The following is a 20,374-nucleotide window of genomic DNA, read 5'->3' as shown; positions in this document are numbered from 1 at the left end:
AAAGCATGGATGAACTTTAAGATCAACAAAAAGACAGAGTGACACTCTGGACCAGTGTGCCAGAAAATCAACAACATGGCTGCTGGCATCGACCCGTATGAGATAGATAATGGAAACGTGGCAGACAAGCTGCCTGCGATCTCTTACTGCAATAAAGTTCACTAGTGACCATGAGGAAGAGCGAGTCCAACATGGCAGAGCTTCATCTGAACTTAGAGGACGATGTGAGGAAAGGTTGCTTCTATGTAAAATACCATTTATCTGGTTTCTTCACATCCATTCTTTGCATGGATGAGTGAATATTGTTCTGACCCGTTTCATTTGTTTAGGTCCGGGAAGCGGCGCAGGCTCTCCTCCTGGCCGAGCTGAGGCGGATCGGACAGTCCGGGCGGAAGGACACCATCGATGCCTGGGCTCCGTACCTGCCCCAGTACGTGGACACGGTCAGCTCCCGTAAGTCCCACCCCGACTTTAGGAGGACGGAGGTTTTACAGGCCGACGGGTTCTGGAGTCGCTGACCGGGCCGAGCCGGTTCCTGCAGGTTGATGCTGGTCACATGTTTAGGCAGAGTTCTTATGGACCGACGATGGGAGGGGCCTGGTGATGTCGTAACGGCCGACCAATCAGAACGGAGCTGGGGGAGGGAACACAGATGGTTTATGTTTTTATATCCATCCATCATCCATCCATCCATCATCCATCCATCCATCATCCATCCATCCATCCATCCATCCATCATCCATCCATCCATCATCCATCCATCCATCATCCATCCATCCATCCATCCATCCATCATTCATCCATCCATCATCCATTCATCCATCCATCCATCCATCCATCCATCCATCCATCCATCATTCATCCATCCATCATTCATTCATCATCCATCCATCCATCCATCCATTCATCCATCCATCCATCATCCATCCATCCATCATCCATTCATCCATCCATCCATCCATTCATCCATCCATCCATCATCCATCCATCCATCATCCATTCATCTATCATCCATCCATCATCCATCCATCCATCATCCATTCATCCATCCATCCATCCATCCATCCATCCATCATTCATCCATCCATCATTCATTCATCATCCATTCATCCATCCATCCATCATCCATCCATCCATCATCCATTCATCTATCATCCATCCATCCATCCATCCATCCATCCATCCATCCATCCATCCATCCATCCATCCATCCATCCATCCATCCATCCATCCATCCATCATTCATCCATCCATCATCCATCCATCCATCTTCCATCCATCCATCCATCCATCCATCCATCCATCCATCCATCCATCATTCATCCATCCATCATCCATCCATCCATCCATCCATCCATCTTCCATCCATCCATCCATCATCCATCCATCCATCCATCAATCAATCATTGGTTTTTCGATCCACTTCACCATCTGCTCTCCTGTCCTCCATCTTGGTTTTGGTTTCTTTCCTTCCTTGGTTTTCAAAATAAAAGTCCTTTTAGCTAGATGTTCTGTGACTTTCTTCTTTAACTTTTCATTTATTTTTTCAAACTGTCTCAGAAGGACAGGGCTCTGTGACAGCTGAATGTGACGTATGAATCTGTATCCTCCAGTGGTTTTTAGTGGACGTGTCAAACCCTGATGAAGGTTTAATGTTCTGGTTCTGACCCGTCCAGGTTCTGACCTTCCTCACATGAAGCTTTATTTGGTTTCTATGAATCAATCAGACATAAAACAACATTTTAAAGTCGTGGTGGACAGGAGTATAAAGGCGAAGCCGTCGCCATCATACAGTTTTATTTCTGCTGCTTGTCTCGTGTTTCTGGTTTGTTTCTGATGATGTCGCTGCCTCCCTGCTCCTGATTGGCCGCTGCGGTGCAGGAAGCGGGCGTCGCTCTGCTCCCTGGCGTCGCTCCGCTGGCTATAGTTAGACCTGCTGATGGGAAGAAAGGTGAATCTGCACCTTGCTTTACTAGAAACCTCCTCCTGAAATGCTGCATGCGTCTGAGCGCAGGAGCCGTGGTTGCAGAGGATGCTGGGAGTCTCTCGGGGGAGCTGTTGCCATAGCAACGGGCACCGGTCAGTGTTGTGTTACCGCAGCAGGACCGCAGGCGGGGGAGGGAGGGAGATGGAGATAGAGAGAGGTCAAAGGGTCACCGAATCTGATCCCCGGAGCAGGCCGGGCCGTAAGACGACTCCGGCTGCTGGTGGAGACCCGGAAAAATCCCAGCAGGGTTCTGGAGGGTCCGGAGGGTTCTGGAGGGTCAGGAGGGTTCTGGAGTGGTCCGGAGGGTTCTGAGGGTTCTGGAGTGGTCCGGAGGGATATGGAGGGTCCGGAGGGTTCTGGAGGGATATGGAGGGTCTGGAGGGTTCTGGAGGGATATGGAGGGTCCGGAGGGTTCTGGAGGGATATGGAGGGTCCCGAAGAATTCAGAGCTACTGGAGGGGAACAGAACCACTGCAGCAGTCTGGTTCTGGTTCTGGTTCTGGTTCTGGGTCTGGGTCTAGGTCTGGGCCTGGTTCTGGGTCTGGTTCTGGTCAGGAGGTTTTAGAAAATGTTTTGTCCATTCAGTTAAATTTGGTTTGTTTCTGTATGATAAATGGGTCCAGTTGACCCAGTTCTATAGAATTAAACATGAATGAATGAATGAATGAATGAATCCTTTATAGTTGAAACCAAAAGTTTACATACAGAAAGAAAAAGACAATTTTTTCAGACCAAACTTCTATCTGTTTTAGTTCTAGTTCCTCTACTTCATTTAGTTCTAGTTCTAGTTCATTTGGTTCTAGTTCATTTGGTTCTAGTTCTAGTTCATTTAGTTCTAGTTCATTTGGTTCTAGTTCTAGTTCATTTAGTTCTAGTTCATTTAGTTCTAGTTCATTTAGTTCTAGTTCATGTAGTTCTAGTTCTAGTTCATGTAGTTCTAGTTCATTTAGTTCTAGTTCTAGTTCATGTAGTTCTAGTTCATTTAGTTCTAGTTCTAGTTCATGTAGTTCTAGTTTATGTAGTTCTAGTTCATTTAGTTCTAGTTCATTTAGTTCTAGTTCCTCTAGTCGTAGTTCTTTTACGCCTCCTGGTTGCAGTTCCTTCGTTTCTCCACTGAGCCCAGGTGGCGCTGCAGCAGCTGCAGGAACAGGAAGTGGTTTCTGGCTGATCAAAGTTTTTCTCGGTCAGTTTGATCCAGATCCGTCCTCAGCGGCCTGCTGCCTCCTGGGGGCCAACATGCGTGGGCTTTGTTTACAGGATGGACATGAATGTGAGGGTCTCTGGGTGTCCGTCTATGTCTTCCTGTGTGAGTGACCTTTGACCCCGCAGCTTGGACGCCTCCTCTGCTGCTGTATTGTTTTCTGGAGCATCTGCCTTCCAGGTTACGCTCAGCAGCGGTTCTGTTCGATTAGCCGCCTCCGCGTGCTTCCAGCCTGCTGCGGCTAATTAGACACAGCCGCCATGTTGCAGGCGCCGCTAGCGGGCCGGTTCCTACCGACCCGTCCGCCTTTGTGTTCTGTCCCTTTAAACGCCTCCAGGAGAGCTGAAAGGTCAGCCGGGCTCTGCTTGTTGTCTGACAGAGAAGCTGCTGCTGCCTCGACTCGGCGGCGTTTCCTCTGACGCTTCCAGAAGATCACAGAGTGGGAATAATTCAGGGATGGACAGTCTGGAGTTTGGGTTAAACATTTTCCATGTCAAACTAAACGCTAATCAGACTGATAGCTTAACTCTGATTAGCTAATCAAATAAAACGTATGGCTAATCAGTGAAATAAACAGCTAATCAGAAAAAAGCTAGCAACTAATTTGGGTTAAGCTAAAGGCTAATCAGACTCATTGTAACAGCAACTACGAGTTAAGCTAACCACTAATCAGAACCAGAAGAGTCAAAGCTAGTAACTAGTCTGAGAAAAGCTAGTGGCTACTCAAAGTAAAGCTAGCGGCTAATCAAAGTAAAGCTAGCTGCTACTCAAAGTAAAGCTAGCGGCTAATCTAAGTAAAGCTAGCTGCTAATCTAAGTAAAGCTAGCTGCTAATCAAAGTAAAGCTAGCGGCTAGTCAAAGTAAAGCTAGCGGCTAATCAAAGCAAAGCTAGCGGCTAGTCAAAGTAAAGCTAGCGGCTAATCAAAGCAAAGCTAGCGGCTAGTCAAAGCAAAGCTAGCGGCTAATCAAAGCAAAGCTAGCGGCTAGTCAAAGTAAAGCTAGCGGCTAATCAAAGTAAAGCTAGCGGCTAATCAAAGTAAAGCTAGCGGCTAGTCAAAGTAAAGCTAGCGGCTAATCAAAGCAAAGCTAGCGGCTACTCAGTAAAATAAACAGCTAATCAGAATCCAGAACCATTTCAGGGAGAATTAACTCAAAACCAACTGAAACTGAAAACATTTCTAACGATGTGAGCAAATGCTACAACATGCTTTTGTTTTTTTACATCATTTTTAGCTTCATAAATAAAAACTGTGTTGATAAATGAACATTTTACAGTTTTTCCTCCACTTCGTTTTCTCATACCAACTTCATCATCTCCAGTCTTTAAGAGGTTTTCTTCCAGGATTGTCCTGGACTTATCTCTGTCCCCACAGCATGATGCTGCCGCCACCATGCTTCAGTTCACCACCACTCTTGGTGATTTAAAAGTTAATTTTTTTGTTGTGTAAAACAGAATCTTCTGGTTTCTTTCAGTCGTTCTCTAGTAATCCTGGGTTTGTTCCCGTCTGCTGGTGGGAATGGTTTGTTTTCGGCTAACTGGAGGTTTGATCTGCAGCTTTTCAGGCGGAGCTGCAGCGTCGTTTCATCAGTGTGAAACGGGGGGAGGTGGAGGAGGGGTGCAGGATAAGTGGGAGGGTGGGGGCGTGATGGCGTGCTCCAAGGTCAAGCTTGTCATGTCAGCCATGACACATTGCTCCCAGCATGCCTTGTTAACCTCCTGGACCTCCTCCTCCTGTCTGCTGTTTAAAACATTCCCTTCTTGATGTTGTTAAAGCGCAGCGGCCCACGGATCGCTCCGCTTCCACATCCTTTTCATTTCACAGTCTCTGTGAAATGAAAAATAAATCATTTGGAACAAAAAAGGAGAAAAAACAAAACATGAAAGTCTGACTGCAGGTGATTCTGTTACCTTACGGAGCAAAGGCTTCTGGGAAAATTATAAGTAAAAATAACAAAAACTGAGACATTAACTGAAATTAATAAAAACAGTAATTAATTTAATTATTAAAATACCACTGCTTAATTTAATTCTCTCCTGCAGTTTCTCTGTAAAATGTTTTTCAAAGAAAACTGTAAAAATATAAAAAATACCAGCGTCTAAGTCCCCAAACATTACAGTCCATGTTTTTAACGTAAAAATAATAAACATGGCTGTTTAAAATAAACCTAATCCCACCAGCCCTGTTTAATCCACTTAATCCAACTCTAGTTCATTTTGGCAGTGTGAATGCGAACTCTCGTCAGGAAGTGGACTACAGTGCAAAGCATTCTGGGTAAACGCAACCAAGACAGACGTGCTAGCCTAGCGCTGGCGGGAGAAATGGCTCCAGTTTTTTTGACTAAAAATCTGAAGCCTTCATTTCTGTTTCCATTTGGCGAAGAAGGAAGTTACGCTCAGTGTCTTTTTCATGTCGTTTCCTTCAGCGGTTCTTGGTGCAGCGCCCCCACAGGCCAGGAGGGGAACAGGTTTTCAGATTGTTTGGTTTGACTCAGCAGGAAATGAAACAATGTTTGATCCCAGATGGAACCGAGTCCAGCGGACCATCAGTGTGAAAACAGCCTGAATATCTGGCCATGTTCTTGTTCTGCCCGGTTAATTAGAGCGTCGTTAGAATCGGACCTTTCTGCTGAGTTTCCCCGGTGGAAACAGTTTTCCTTCTGCTCAGTCCCAGCCTGGCATCCGTTACGTTTTAATTAAGTCCAATTAAGTTTTTATCACTTTAATGTTCCAGACGAATAATCAGCAATCAGGCGGCGTATTGGTCTTCTGTCAGAGAGAGAGAGAGAGAGAGTGTGTGTGTGTGTGTGTGTGTGTGTGTGTGTGTGCGTGTGTGTGTGTGCGTGTGTGTGTGTGTGAAGTCGTTACTGAGCTGTCTGCAGAGTCTCAGCAGGTTAATTGGAACATGAAGCTCTGTGTTAACCAGGATTTATCAGTGTAATTACACACTCTGTAATTAGACGTGTTTTATTGGTCTAATGAAGCCGTATGAAATTGTTTGTGATGTTTTAGTTACTGATGTCTTTTTTTCTCTTTGCTTTGTTAAATTTCTGCAGGAAACACACATCAGTGTGTCCAGTGGAGTGTTTGCACTCATCTATCAGAGTGTGTGTGTGTGTGTGTGTGTGTGTGTGTGTGTGTGTGTGTGTGTGTGTGTGTGTGTGTGTGTGTGTGTGTGTGTGTGTGTGTTTCCCCACAGATTAGAGTGGTGTTGACTCTGTTACCTTTAGCCGCTCCGTTTATTAGAGCGTTATCATTCATTAGCTTCAGCTGCTAATTAAAATCCGCTCTTAATTGGCAATACGAAGATAATTCTGTCATTTATTCTCTGGGTAACCGGAGGCCCAATAAACCTTTATTAGCTGCTTAGCCAGAGCAGTTAGCCTCTTAATGAGGCCAGCTGATGAGGTTTTCCTCTCACACCAGCAGTGCTGCCGCCCTGCTGCCTGCAGCAACACCTGCTGCTTTCATGTCCTAACCAAAGGCTTTCGGCTCGTTTCCCGCAGCTGGAACAGCAACAGAGACCCCGCCTCAAGCCCCGCCCCCTCCGGAGGCTCAGCCAGTGGAAACCAAGGCTCCAGAGGAGGAGATGGACGTGACCGACGACGACATCACAGCAGGTACGACAACAATCAGGTTAAAACACAAGAACCTGGTTTACATACAATGTAAAGGTCAGGCAGAGGTCACTTATCTGCTCTCAAACTATTAAAACGTCACATTTCACTGTGGAGGTCATCAAACATAACAAATGTTATCTGAAACTAAAGTATGCTAAGCTAAATTGAGCTAAACCAAACTGAACAACACTGAGCTAAATTAAACTACAATTACAACCTAAACTAAGATAAATAATACTTTGGATGAATTCAACCAAACTGATTCAGCTAGCATATGCTAAGCTAACCTACACTCAGCTAAAGCTAATGTAACGCCTCCACTATTTGATCCAAGATCAGCTCAACTATGCTAAGCTAGACTAAATCAATGTGAACTAAAAATAACTCCTAACTAATCCATGTGGTCTGATATAAACTAAAATAATTACTATTAATGGACTTTTTGTCCTTTTGTAGTTAAAAATGAAAGTTTTATTCTGTAATCTGGGATGTTTGCAGCTGCCTAAGCGTCTAAAACCAACTGATCAGTTTGGATGAAACTGATCAGTTTGGATGAAACTGATCAGTTCATCCAGTTTCAGCAGTTTTTCTGATCACCCTGAACTTTTTCTGTCCTCCCGTTTTGAATCACTTTGAAGATGTGAGGACAGACTGAAAGCAAAGGGCTGAGCTGTTCATATCTTCCCTCTGCTGGTGTTTGTGGTCCTGATGCGCCGCAGCAACCAGAGATCTTGTTTATCACCTCTGGGCAGCTTGAACTCGGCCGCTTTGCTCTGCTGACTCTGTGCTTAAGCCAACGCAGGCGGTGTTTCTGCATCGGTGCCGCGCTGAATCCAGTGAACCTGAATGGTGTTAAAAGCCGTTTATCGGTCGGGAGGTGAGAAACGGCCGACACCTGCAGCACAGGTGGAAACACACACCTTCCACTTCTCTGCACACACAGCCTCCACTTTCACTTTTTACCCTGGACACTTACCGTGTCACCAGATTTATGCTGCTGTGGAAAATGAGTGACCAAAACCTCTGGAGCCGAAAATGTGGGTCCGTCTTTGTCCAGTTACACTGCTGAATATTTACTAGCTTCAGTGTGAAGCCGTATGATCATCATCCCACCACCGCCGTGCTTCACTGGGTATGAGGATAAATCATCTGCAGCGTTTCGCCGTCCTGAGGCGTCTGCAGGTTTGAAAAAGTCTCTAAAGACGAGACAAAGGAGGGAAACCTTCAAAGACACAAAGACGAAAGGACAGACATGACGACAGCCGTGCAATCACCTGGCTTCAGGCTGTTTCCACGGCGATAGACTCATCAATGTGTTGTCTCCCTGTCTCACACACACAGACACAGAGACACAGACAGACACACACACACACACACACACACACACACACACACACACACACACACACACACAGAGACACACACACACACACAGACGTACACAGAGTTCAGGATGTGATGACATTTGTTGCTCGGTGCCACAGCTGCAGAGCCTCAGAGACACACACACACCTGAACCTGGCGGTGTGTGTGTGTGTGTGTGTGTGTGCTGTAATTATGTCTCTAACTGTGTCAGGGGATGTTATTAGGATCCACATCACGCTCACACACACACACACACACGCACACACACACACACACACACGCTCACACACACACACACACACACACGGTCTGGGCAGGACTTATTGCTGAGAAACATCCCATTTATAGGGGCAGAAAATGAATTTCACTTTTTCTAAATCCGAGCGGCTCGGTGGCACTAATTACCAGAACTCTGGGTTTGGATGAAATTAGTTCTGCTGCAGAACTTTGTGCCTGGAAAACATCATTTTGACACTTTAATGCTGATTTATCCACCTCCAGGACGTGATTCAGTTTGAATATTCACATATTTTCAAGTCGTGCTTTAAAACGCGTCTCTTCCAGATAAAAACTGTTTATTTTTATTATTTCCTCTCTAATTGTTGGCTGAAGTGTTGCTGGTTCCCACCAGAGGGAAACCCGGCTCTGCTAACTGGGAATCGTCCCGTCCTCTGACGGAGAGGTCGGCCTCTCCAAGGTCAAAGGTCCCAGCCACCTTCCCACTAAACAAACCCACTTCCACTGAGCCGGCAGACGTTTTTGTTTCCTTCTGGTTCTGGATCGACGTCAGAGAAACTCTCACGTTTTTCCACCATATTTTTATTTTGGCCTCTAAAATCTGCTGGGATTTCCTTCTACCGTCTTTTCCTCTTCTCCGCCATCTTTGTCCCTTCATATCTCTCCTCTCTCTTCCCCAGCGATTGAGGTCAGAGGTCAGGCAGGCCCTCACCTCCCGGTGTCATTAGCCCGGTTGAGATTTGGTTAGCTGAAGCGCCACGCTCCCGTTCTAATCTAATCCCGGCCTGGGGGTCGGCCGGGTCAGATCACATTTCTCCTCCGAACAGATTGAGCTCATGTGGAGATAAATGTTGGAGCTGCGCCTCTGATTGTTCCTCGGCGTTCCGGACGGGACGCAGCTGCTGGATGGGAAAATTATTACATTACAGCAAGAAGCTCTTCTCCAAATACTGATAATGTAGAGGAATGTTTCTCTGAGGAACTAGAGTCCAACATGCAGAGCAGTTTCCTTTAAATACTATTGATCCAAACTATTGATACCAAGTCAGTCAGATTGATACTAAAAATCGATACAGTTTCAGATTCTCTCATGAAATGTTTTCATTTTTATATTGTAATTTCTGAACTTAGGTTTCGCTCTCAAGTGATGATTTTGTGCAGCTTTAGGAAAAAATTTACACAAATTTCTTCTGTTTTTCCTGTTTCTGTGTCCGTTTATGTGACACCATGTTAAACCAATTAAAGATGGCTGCCGTATTAGCAGGACCTCACCTTTTATTGATCTGGAGTTAAAAACAATTAATTCTTCATAGTTTTCACCACATGAGCACAAAGAGACCAGAACTATAAACCAGTAACCAGTAAACCAAACCAGTCAGCTCAACTAAACCAACCAATGAAACCCAGTCGATCAATCAAACTCAGCAAACCTCAGCCAATCAGATCCTTCGTAACCAACCAGCCTAACTAAACTAAACCAGTAGACCAAAGTAACCAAAACTGACCAACCCATCACCTACATAACTGGCTCCAACTAACCAGCCCTCAACACCACCAGAACCAGCAGAACCAGCAGAACCAGCTGATCAACCAACACAAACATCCAGCAAACATGATGTGAAACATGAAGCATGAAGAAGATTAAAGAGTTTAGATGAAAGTTTCTGCTGGTCTGTTTTCTCGTCCTTCTGGACTTCAGGTTCTGTTGTGGTTCTGATGAGGACAGCCCCCCCCCCCTTTCTGCGGTCTAATTAAAGCCCGGCGTTCACGCTGGGCGCAGATAGCTGCTCTGTCTGTGTCTTAAGACGGTAAAATACACTTAACCTTCAGCTGGACTCGGCCCGCTGGAAGGGCAGCCACCGTTTCAGGACTCAAATCTTTTTTCTTTATCAACTTAATTGTGTTTTCAATTATTTCCCCAGATTTTCAGTCTCCTGACATTTACAGTAAGGACGGCGTTCGTCCCCCGGACGCCGCCAGCCGTCCTTCGTCTCGCTGAGCGCTTCCCTTCGGCTGCAGCGGCTGGAATATTTATTCACATTTACCAAACATCTCAGAGTTCTCTCTCCTCCTGCAGCGTTTTCCTTCTTCACTTTCTCACATCATTTTGTGCTGCTATTGATCCCCTCCATCGGTCCCTGGTGATCGGGTTTTACCAGTCGCCCATTGATTACCAATGGAAGCAGAGCATGATGGGAAGCTGCTGGGGCTGCCTTTGTAGGAGGGAGCAGAGGGAAGGTTGTCGGTTTGATCGCCCTCCACTCTCTTTACCTCCCAGTGAAGTCGGGCTTCATGGGTGAAGCAGCAACCCAAACTTCTCAGACCCAGAAAACATCCAACCGTCTGTTGGCAGGAGGAAATTCAGACGTTTATTCACCTTGGGGTCCTGAGTCTCTTAGTTATTTATGAAAATGATGGATTCAAGAATCATTATTATTATTATATAACAGTTAATCTGGGGACAAACGGCGCAGGTTTGGGTTTTTAACCTGGATTGGATGAGAAAATGTTTTCAGTCATTAGAGACTTTGGACTTGAGTTGGACTTTTACCCCAAAGACTTGAGACCTGACCTGGACTTCACCATCAGGCACATGAAGCATGAACACATGAAGCATGAACACATGTAGCATGAACACATGTAGCATGAACACATGAAGCATGAACACATGAAGCATGGACACATGAACACATTAAGCATGAACACATGAAGCATGAACACATGTAGCATGAACACATGAAGCATGAACACATGTAGCATGAACACATGAAGCTTGAACACATGAAGCATGAACACATGTAGCATGAACACATGAACACATGAAGCTTGAACACATGAAGCATGAACCCATGAACACATGAAGCATGAACACATGAACACATGAAGCATGAACACATGAACACATGAAGCATGAACCCATGAACACATGAAGCATGAACACATGAACACATGAACACATGAAGCATGAACACATGAAGCATGAACCCATGAACACATGAAGCATGAACCCATGAACACATGAAGCATGAACACATGTAGCATGAACACATGAATCATGAACACATGAACCTGGATGCTTCACCTCAGGGGTTTCAGACTTGAACTTTCCTGCCAAAGATCCGGGTCTTGGTTTCTCCAGACTTGGATTTGGTTGGATTTTCCCTTTAAAGACTTTGGACTCGACTTTCTTTCTCCCAGAAACTAAACTCGTCTTTTTCCTTCACCTGAGGACTTGAGGCTGGACTTGGAGAAATGACGGGTCGGCATCTCGACGCTCCACTGGTCAGACTGGGTTCGACTCCTGCTGTGTTTTTATGACCCGTCATATTTGATCTGAGGATTTTATGAGTTTTAATTTAATCTCAACTCGTCTCCGTTTGTCTTTTCTTCTTGCTGATTTCTACAGTTTTCTGTATTTTCTCTCATTTCTCTTCGTTTCGTCTTGGAGACGTTTCTGAGAACATCTTGGTTTCTGCATCCGATCAGAACAAAAGCCATAGAGAAAACAAACTGAAATACAAAGTGCTCTTTAAAACAATGTTGATGTAAATTATTCATTTTATCGGATCTTTGTCTTAAAGGTCACAGTTTTATCTGCTGAGTGACATTTCAGTTGTTTTCATGACGTGTCCTTAATTTGTCCGTCCGGCCGGTCGGGCTCCACAGGTTGCTGCATTACGGCGCTCCGTCTTTCCTCTAATTCATTCCTTCCTTCATGGATAATGTCATTTCTGCCAGAATTCCTTTTTATCCAGCTCCATTTCTCGTTTTTATGAAGATTCAGCCGAGCGGAGGCGAGCGCGGAGGGGCGCTCCTCCGTCCTCCTCTGTGCTTTATTGGGTTATGTTTTGGAGTAGGTTGGCCCACAAATAGGATTTAGATGCAATGTCATTATAATAGATCTGCTGGTTGCGAAGGAAGCCGATCGATTGGCTTCAAAAATCAATCAGTGGCTCCGCGGAGCAGAGCGGCTGCAGGTTCGGACCGGAGGAAACCAAACCGGCCGCCGAAGCTCCGCTGGAAAACTTCAGACTAAAGTTCATCTTAGACAAAACGATTCGGCATCAGGGCCAAAATGCCTTTGACCCAGAACAACAGGAACACAGAAACACAGAAACACTATTCAGCTTTTTATTTTTACCTGCTACGTGAAAACAGAAACTAAACACACAATATTTTAGTGAAATGAGAAGACGATTCTCATTATTACTCTATTTTGACGGGTTTATTTAACTAAATCTTTGTATTTTAGTTAGATTTTCTCGTCTCCTTTTAGAAATTAAAATCAGAGCAAAGACCTGGTGAATACTTCATGTTGCATCAGTGAAACGTTTGTTTTTAAATCTGCATCAGCCGCCTGAATCAGGATCAGTTCCCCAAAGGACTTTGTAGAAAAAGACAATTTTGCAATTGTGTTAAAATCATATATGAAAAAAAAGTTTCTTCACACAAGAAGTTGTTGAAAAACATGCAGCACCGTCGTCCTCCAATCACTTCCTGTCTTCTTTGTCTCTTCTGTCAGTAGTAACATCCGGGTTTTGATCATACGACTCGTGTGATCTGAAAAGTGTGGCAAAACACAAATTTAGTCATAGAATGTAAAAAAGTGTTTTTAGTTGTGCAAAATACACAAATTTTGCAAAATGCTAACAGGAAAATTAGTCACAAAACATGGAAATAAAATTTCCACTGCAGTTCTGAGAAACATTAATTTTGTTGTGGAGGAAAATTCGCCTCATGCTAGCGCAAAACAAGTTTTTTCACAATTTCCATGTTTCCATTAAGCAAAATTCTGTTCATAATCCCATTTTGTGAAATTTCACGGTGTTTGGAAATGCAGCTACTGATCCTGTTCTGGCATCTCTCCATCTTTATCTGTATCTGAACATCGTAAATTCGCTCCGCGGCCTCATTAGGGCCGTTTGCTTTGTGAATCAGTTGGTCAGAAGCCCTGCAGTCTTTGGTGTCTTCATTCTTCACTTTCTCTGTAAATCTGAACTTTTTAGGGATTCTGGCTGGGAGTCCATCTGTAATTCTGTTATCTGCTGGCCCGGTCTGGCCAGGGGATGCCACATGTAATCCATTTATCAGCTGCTGGGCCGTCTTCCAAATGACAGCTGGCTTTTAGCAATCTCATTATGAAGAGCAGCGGTATGGAAATATGTGGGCAGGGAGCACGTCTGAAAAATGAGCAAAAAAAAGGGAAAAATAATGTATGAAACTCCTGGAGGCCAGTGCAGGCCTTCGTCCTGCGCTGGCCTTCGTCCTGAGCTGGCCTTCAACATGCGCTGGCCTTCGACCTGCGCTGGCCTTCGTCCTGCGCTGGCCTTCGTCCTGCGCTGGCCTTCAACATGCGCTGGCCTTCGACCTGCGCTGGCCTTCGACCTGCGCTGGCCTTCGTCCTGCGCTGGCCTTCGTCCTGCGCTGGCCTTCGACCTGCGCTGGCCTTCGTCCTGCGCTGGCCTTCGTCCTGCGCTGGCCTTTGTCCTACGCTAACCTTCGACCTGCGCTGGTCTTCGACCGGCGCTGGCCTTCGACCTGCGCTGGCCTTCAACATGCGCTGCTGGCCTTCATCTTGCGCTGGCCTTCGTCCTGCGCTGGCCTTCGTCCTGCGCTGGCCTTCGACCTGCGCTGGTCTTCGTCCTGCGCTGGCCTTCAATATGCGCTGGCCTTCGTCCTGCGCTGGCCTTCGTCCTGCGCTGGCCTTCGTCCTGCGCTGGCCTTCGTCCTGCGCTGGCCTTCGTCCTGCGCTGGCCTTTGTCCTGCGCTGGCCTTCGTCCGGTGCTGGCCTTCGTTCGGCGCTGGCCTTCGTCCTGCGCTGATCGGACCTCAGCCTGAGCAGCGGCTCGCTGTGCGTCTGCCCAGGCGGATGCTTTTACTCACCTAACTGGAATCCATCTTGGATTTCATTCCACCTGGGATGCTTCTGGGATGCGTTTGCACAGTCAGCTGTTTTGGGATCAAATGGCCGCCTGACGGTGCTTCGTTCGGCTCCGGGTGGGATGATAACATCTCCCACAGCAGAAAGCTTGGTGGCTTCAGCTGGAAGAGATGCAGCCAGTAAATATCTCTGGATGAATCTGTCTGCATGAAAATCGGCAACAGAAGCTGTTTCCATCCAGTTCTCATGCAAATAAAAAATAAAAAAAAAGTAAAAAATGTGAATAAGGCAGGTTTCAAATTGATCAACCAGAATACGTTAAGATTGATTTTATGAGGTGTTGATGCTACATATGGTTCATAGTTGAGTGCCTCTGGTAAGGCACAGAGCCATGCAATGCTTTGGCTCTTTGGCTTTAGCATTAGCATATGATAAACACTGTGTTGGTATAGTGTTAGCTTCTGCTAAATACCATGTTTGTATGGCGTTTAGCATTAATGGAAGTAGTGTTTATGATTAGCGCTTTAAGGTTAGCAAAGCAGTTTCCACCATTGATAGAGACGCAGCTTCTACTGGTGATCCTGTAGCTTCAGCCTCTATATGTTTACAGAAACGTTTGGGTCCGGTTCTGCAGCCTGGTGCCGGTTCTGCACCCTGGTGCCGGTTCTGCAGCCTGGTGCCGGTTCTTCAGCCCGGTGCCGGGTTAATTGAGCTCTCCGTGCAGCTCTAATGTTGGCCGTCTCTCCCTGAGCCTCCAGGTGGTGCAGCTCTCTCCACCTTTCGGAAGTGCTTGTGTCTGAATCTCTCTCAGCGCTGCGTCGCTCTTCCACTCTCGGCGTTTTCTGCTGCTCGTTGGTCTTTTGATCCGCAGCTCTTATCTCCCACTGTGCAACACACATTGACGGCTCGCGCGCCGCCTCGGCCCCCCGCTGAGCCGGCCCCGCCGCACGCGCGCGCACAAAGGAGGTTATTCCGGGGTCGCCTCGGCGGACACAATGGAGAGGCGCTCCCTCCCTCACAAAGCGGCCGCACGCGTCCAGCCCTGGCAGGAGGCTGTGAACATGGCCGTCTGGGCGTTTCAATGCGTTCCCAGTGTGACTAAAGGCTTTCAGAGCCACAATGAGGCGTGTGCCTGTGTGGTGATTAATGCCGGGACAAAAGAAGTGTGCCGCTCACTTGTTATCAGCTCACTGGAGACTCACAGGCCGGCCTGCAGCTTTTCCAGCGTCAAAAGAAGAAATGAAAAGGTGAAAAAAGTCTCCCTTTATCCTGACGCCATCTTTAGACGCCTGGAAACCAGCAGCAGCTCCGACGTGCAGCAGGAAGGGCTCAGCTCTTTGTCTTCTCTGGTTCCTCTGGTTCATGTTTAGTTCTGGACGTCGTCTTTAGTCTCTTTGCTCAGAAAACACAGAGAGTCTTCAGGGCCTTCAGTTATATGGCTCCGTTCAGCATCGCCTGAAAACCACCAGACACCATGCTTCATTTCCTCCTTCCGTCCATAAATCCTCCCATTATTGCTGGACAATATGGCTGAAAAACGACACAAACCTCTCATATCAGTCTGTCAGAAATTATTGATTATGTTTTTGTTTTAGATATCTGAAATATGAGTCTGGTGGCGAGACGTTTCCTGTTTTATCCACAGTTTTCACTCCGTGTCGTCGTCTGTTTTTAAGCAGTTATGAGCTTCAGTGGCTAAAATTTAATCTGCTGCTGTGCAAGTCACTCAACAGGTTGTTGCTAGGCAACCAAAGAATGAGAGTTGCTAGGCAACCAAAGAGTGAGTGAGTAAAGTATCGTTAGAACGGTTGGTTACGGCCAAGACCAGTGAAAATAAGAAGCGACAGCTCATGCTAGCTGCTCTTCTTTTCTCAGTAAAGTAGTTAAAGCTTGTTGCTAAAGTCCAACAGTTGAATTTCTCTCGTTAAATCAGGATTAAGGATCCAAAGTGTTAAGATTCAGTTGTCACTCAGCAGAGTAAACCACAGGAAGTTGCTGCTCTGAACCGTTTCTGTTTCCGTTCCTCCGCCAGGCTGCCTGTCCAACCTCCCGCCAAACGCCAAGAAGATCTCCAACTCGTACGAGGAGCGGCGGAAGCAGGCCACCGCCATCGTCCTGCTGGGCGTCATCGGAGCAGAGTTCGGCGCCGAGATCGAACCGCCGAAAGGTTCAGCGCGCGCTCGAGCCGGCGGAGCGGTGCCGGAAGGCTTCGGACCGACAAGCGGCGGCTCATCCAACTACTCACTGGCCAGACACACCTGTAAGTACAGAAAGGATGACCTCACACCCTGAGGAACCTCTGGGTCAAAGGTCACCTGGCTTTTATCTAAAAAGTCCCGATATTACAGTTCATTACACCGTGTACTTCAACTCGGATCCCACAGCATCACACATCCTCTACTGTGCTTCCACGTGACCCGCCTGAAGTGTTTCTGAGCTTCTCACTGTAATAAAACACGTGTGTTTATGTTTGTGATGGTTGGACACAAAACGATTTTGTTCAAAACAAACAAGAATGATGCAAACCCCAAAACAAGCACAACAGAAAATGCTACGTCAAGTTTATTAGTGTAGCACTGCCTTAGCATTAGCATCTGCTAAATACCATAGAATATGATTAATAATTTTTTTTCCTTTCAACTTTTTTCTGGACTTCCCGTCGTTTCTGAGGATCTGGTCTCATATGATCTGGTGGTTGGCTCCCCCTAGTGGCCTGGAGGACTTCAGTTTTGTGTTGTTTTTGCTCTTGGTGACTTTTCCCTTTTGTTTCTGGTTTCTCTGGTTGAGACATTTTTCTGTTGTGTTTATTTTTTTACATTTTTGGGTTTCGGAGTTTGCATCACTCATGTTTTCATCAGCCTCCGTACTCTTAGTACCTGGACACCATGTAGATGGCGTCTAACGGTTGTCATGGAGACTTGATGTTACCTCCCTTCCTGTCCTCAGTGTGTGATAATTTTGGATTTTGTCATTTCTTGAAGATAAACTCATATTTGGCTCTTAAATAGAATGTTTTCTAGTCTTCCCCATTAGAACAGGAAACAGGAAGTCATTGATTGTTAATTAAAAGTTGTCAAACTCTCCTTTTATTTGGAGAGTCATAAAACATTTTGAAACTTTTTGATAATTTATAAATATTATACAAATGTACATCGTCATTATTATCATTTATTAATGATTTATTTAGACTTTTTCATGTTTTTCCGATATGAAAACAGCTGCAGTGGTTCAGGTTTCGCTCCAGAATCATCGTCTTTTCCAAACTCATAACTCCACAGCTCACAAACTACAAACTTCAGTGCTGGATTAGCGGTAAGCAGAGAGACGGGATTGATTTTCACCCGCCAGGCCTGACACCTTAAGGAGCTCTGCTCTGATTCCTCACACACCGCCGCGCTGTGCCGCGCCTCGGCGGGCATCAAACCTGCACTAAGTAAGGCTGCTCTTCCGTCCCGCTGCTCCTGAGCTCTGATAGGCTGCCTCGGGGGGCATCCGCCCGGCGACAGGACCTGCGCTCCCACTGATAGGCTGTGGAGCGTGAAGCCAGCATCCAGCTCACCTGTGTGGAGTCAGTGAACACAGACCTGATCAGATGGAGAAACTCCAGGCAGAGAATCACATGGTTTAAATAATGACGCGTTTCCTGATTCATGACGCTTCCTCTTTCTCCCAAAGTGACGACATCAAACCAGGAAGAGCTTCAGGTTCAGGTTGTTCCTGTAAATGTTTCCTGGTGTCCAACATTCACTTTTCTCTCTTTATTGAGGACTTAAAGCTGAGCAGTGTCATTTTTTATGTGATTAACTCATTTAAAGGCTCATTTTAAAGGTTCAAAACCACTAAATATTTTATTAGTTGCTTCTTACAACAGGCTTAGCGATGTTTTCCCTCCTTGGTGAGCGCGTAGTGACTGCTGTGTGTAGCCACAACAGGGCAGTTTTTGCTTTAATTTTTGAGAGTCACCTTTATATTGATTTGAAATCAGTGTGTGGCCAAACCATCAACAATAATAGATTAAATCGAAGATTGATTTTTGTGCTCTGATGTTGTTGTAGCTAGCTGATAATGACAACCAACACTAGCTGAAGGCTAAAGCTGCAGCTTAATGCATTGTCACTTTTCTCTGGGTATTTGCAGGTAAGTACCCAGAATAACAGCTCAGATGTTATAGTTAAATCACAAAAGTGAAGATTTTGTTCCAGTTCCAGACTCCTTACTGGGACCAGCAGGAACTGGGAGCAGACCAGTAGCAGTACCCTGTTCTTCCTCCGTCCTGCAGAGGCCCTTCTTGTTTTGTGTGTTTTCTGGATGCAGCAGCGGCTCTGCTGATGACGCTGGTTTTCCAAGGTCTCCTGAGTCTGTGTGGATGTATTGATCTGAGAGAGATGAGGGTTTGTAGAGCAGCGGCGCCTGAGGGCACAAAGGTCATATCACTGAGATTTACAGACACCCTCCATCTTCCAGCAGGATCCTTATAGATACTGAAGAATTTGAAATATCTTGAGTCTTGAAATTAGGAATACAGAATGATTGGATACGATGCGTCATCGAACAGGTTAGTGTAGGTCTGTGGTCTATACAAAACATCTTCAGTATATTTATTGCCCAAAATAATTCTTAGACAATGAGATTTCAGCCTGCTCAGTTCAGAATGAGATGTTTTAGGTCATCTTGTCACTTTAAATTAATAAACTGCTGTTGGCCACGCCCCCCAACTCAACGTTTACATTCACACGTTAAAATTACTACAAACAGACACTCAATTATACAGCCGTACGTCTTTCAAAAGCATAAGTAGAGCCTCCTTCGCAACCAACAAGAATGTATGAAACGGTTTTTTTATGGTGAGTCGTCAACAAAAATATTACTTGTCTTTTCCAGCAGCCATTGTGTAGTGCAAACAGACCAAACGTGCTGGAGCTCAGCTTGGATTGCTAGGTAACGGGGTGGAACTCTTTAGTGGTTGCTAGGTAACGGGGCGGAACTCTGCTGTGGTTGCTAGGTGACGGGGCGGAACTCTGCTGTGGTTGCTAGGTGACGGGGCGGAACTCTGCTGTGGTTGCTAGGTAACATGCGCTTACTGCTGATTTGTGACGTTACTTTCTGGAGGATTTTGAAACGGCTCATTTTCCAGACACCAGAAAACAAGAGCTTATTACCGAAACCGGGCTGGAGGTTTTTTCTTACGCGCTCTGGATGTTTTTTAGAAACAGTTGAGACCCAAATGGAAGTACAAAAATGTGCAATACTTGAATATTTAATAATACATTCCCTTTAAATATCTCAAGCTACTAAAGCACAACCTATCACTGAACTTCCAGACTTCTATTGATGCTCCTCTATATTAGATTGTAGATAATTGTGATTATTACACCCTGATTTGTGCTTTAGTTTAGGATTCAGAGGAATTGTCTCAGTTTTCTGTCTTTGAGGCCTTCCAACAAAATACTTCAAAATCAGCATACCATAAAGAAAACACAGGACGCCTTTAAAGCCCAGACACCCTAAAGGATGATTAAAAACATGTTTTGTCCTCTCTCTCTCTCCATACCTTCCTCTCCGTCTGTTAGCCTGTTTTCTTCCCTCCTCTCTCCAGTTATGAAATTGAAAGATGGATCGCTGTTGTTGGTGTTGTTGGCGAACGGCGCGGGGTGTGATGAATGAGAGCTGTCTGCCCAGTGAAAGGCAGGGTACAGTAGTCCATACAGCAGGGCAGAGATTGATGTTTTCACAGAGTGAGAGGGGGAAATGTTGGGGAGATGGAGTGGAGGAGAGGAAGGATGGACGGATGACAGCAGGAGGAGTGCTGGGCGGAGAGAGGGACAAGCTGCACTTCAGTTTAGTCTCAGCTCACAGGTAAATGTCAGGAAACCCAGAGCTCCTCCTGAGACTGTTTGCTGCAAACTGTGGCATTTTCAAACATTCATGAGAGATGATTGGAAATTGAGTTTCACTTGGCGGTATTGGAAAGGCAACGATTAAAAGCAGGAAGACAAATAAAATGCTTTTAATTTGAACTTCATCCTCGCTTCGCTGGGATGGGTCCTGAGTTGAAGGGCCTTTTTGGGGACCAGGATGTTAACAT

At 45.7% G+C, this 20,374-nt stretch overlaps 1 protein-coding gene across 5 annotated transcripts in view; it reads left to right on the top strand.

Moving 5' to 3' along the window:
• wdr7 (WD repeat domain 7) overlaps window positions 1-20,374 on the top strand; it is a 67,899-nt gene that overhangs the window by 26,050 nt on the left and 21,475 nt on the right. For all 5 annotated transcript variants that reach the window (XM_088011200.1, XM_088011202.1, XM_088011203.1 and 2 more), the window contains 3 exons: window positions 330-453; window positions 6,693-6,806; window positions 16,322-16,549. In XM_088011200.1, the coding sequence (XP_087867326.1) occupies window positions 330-453; window positions 6,693-6,806; window positions 16,322-16,549 (466 nt within the window). The remainder of the gene's footprint in view (window positions 1-329; window positions 454-6,692; window positions 6,807-16,321; window positions 16,550-20,374) is intronic.

The sequence above is a fragment of the Poecilia mexicana genome, unplaced genomic scaffold (genome assembly GCF_051168715.1).
Source record: "Poecilia mexicana isolate PSO_F unplaced genomic scaffold, ASM5116871v1 scaffold_12, whole genome shotgun sequence".
Classification (NCBI taxonomy): domain Eukaryota; kingdom Metazoa; phylum Chordata; class Actinopteri; order Cyprinodontiformes; family Poeciliidae; genus Poecilia; species Poecilia mexicana.
The sequence above is the reverse complement of the archived record's forward strand: the minus strand, read 5'-3'. Positions and strand labels throughout refer to the sequence as shown.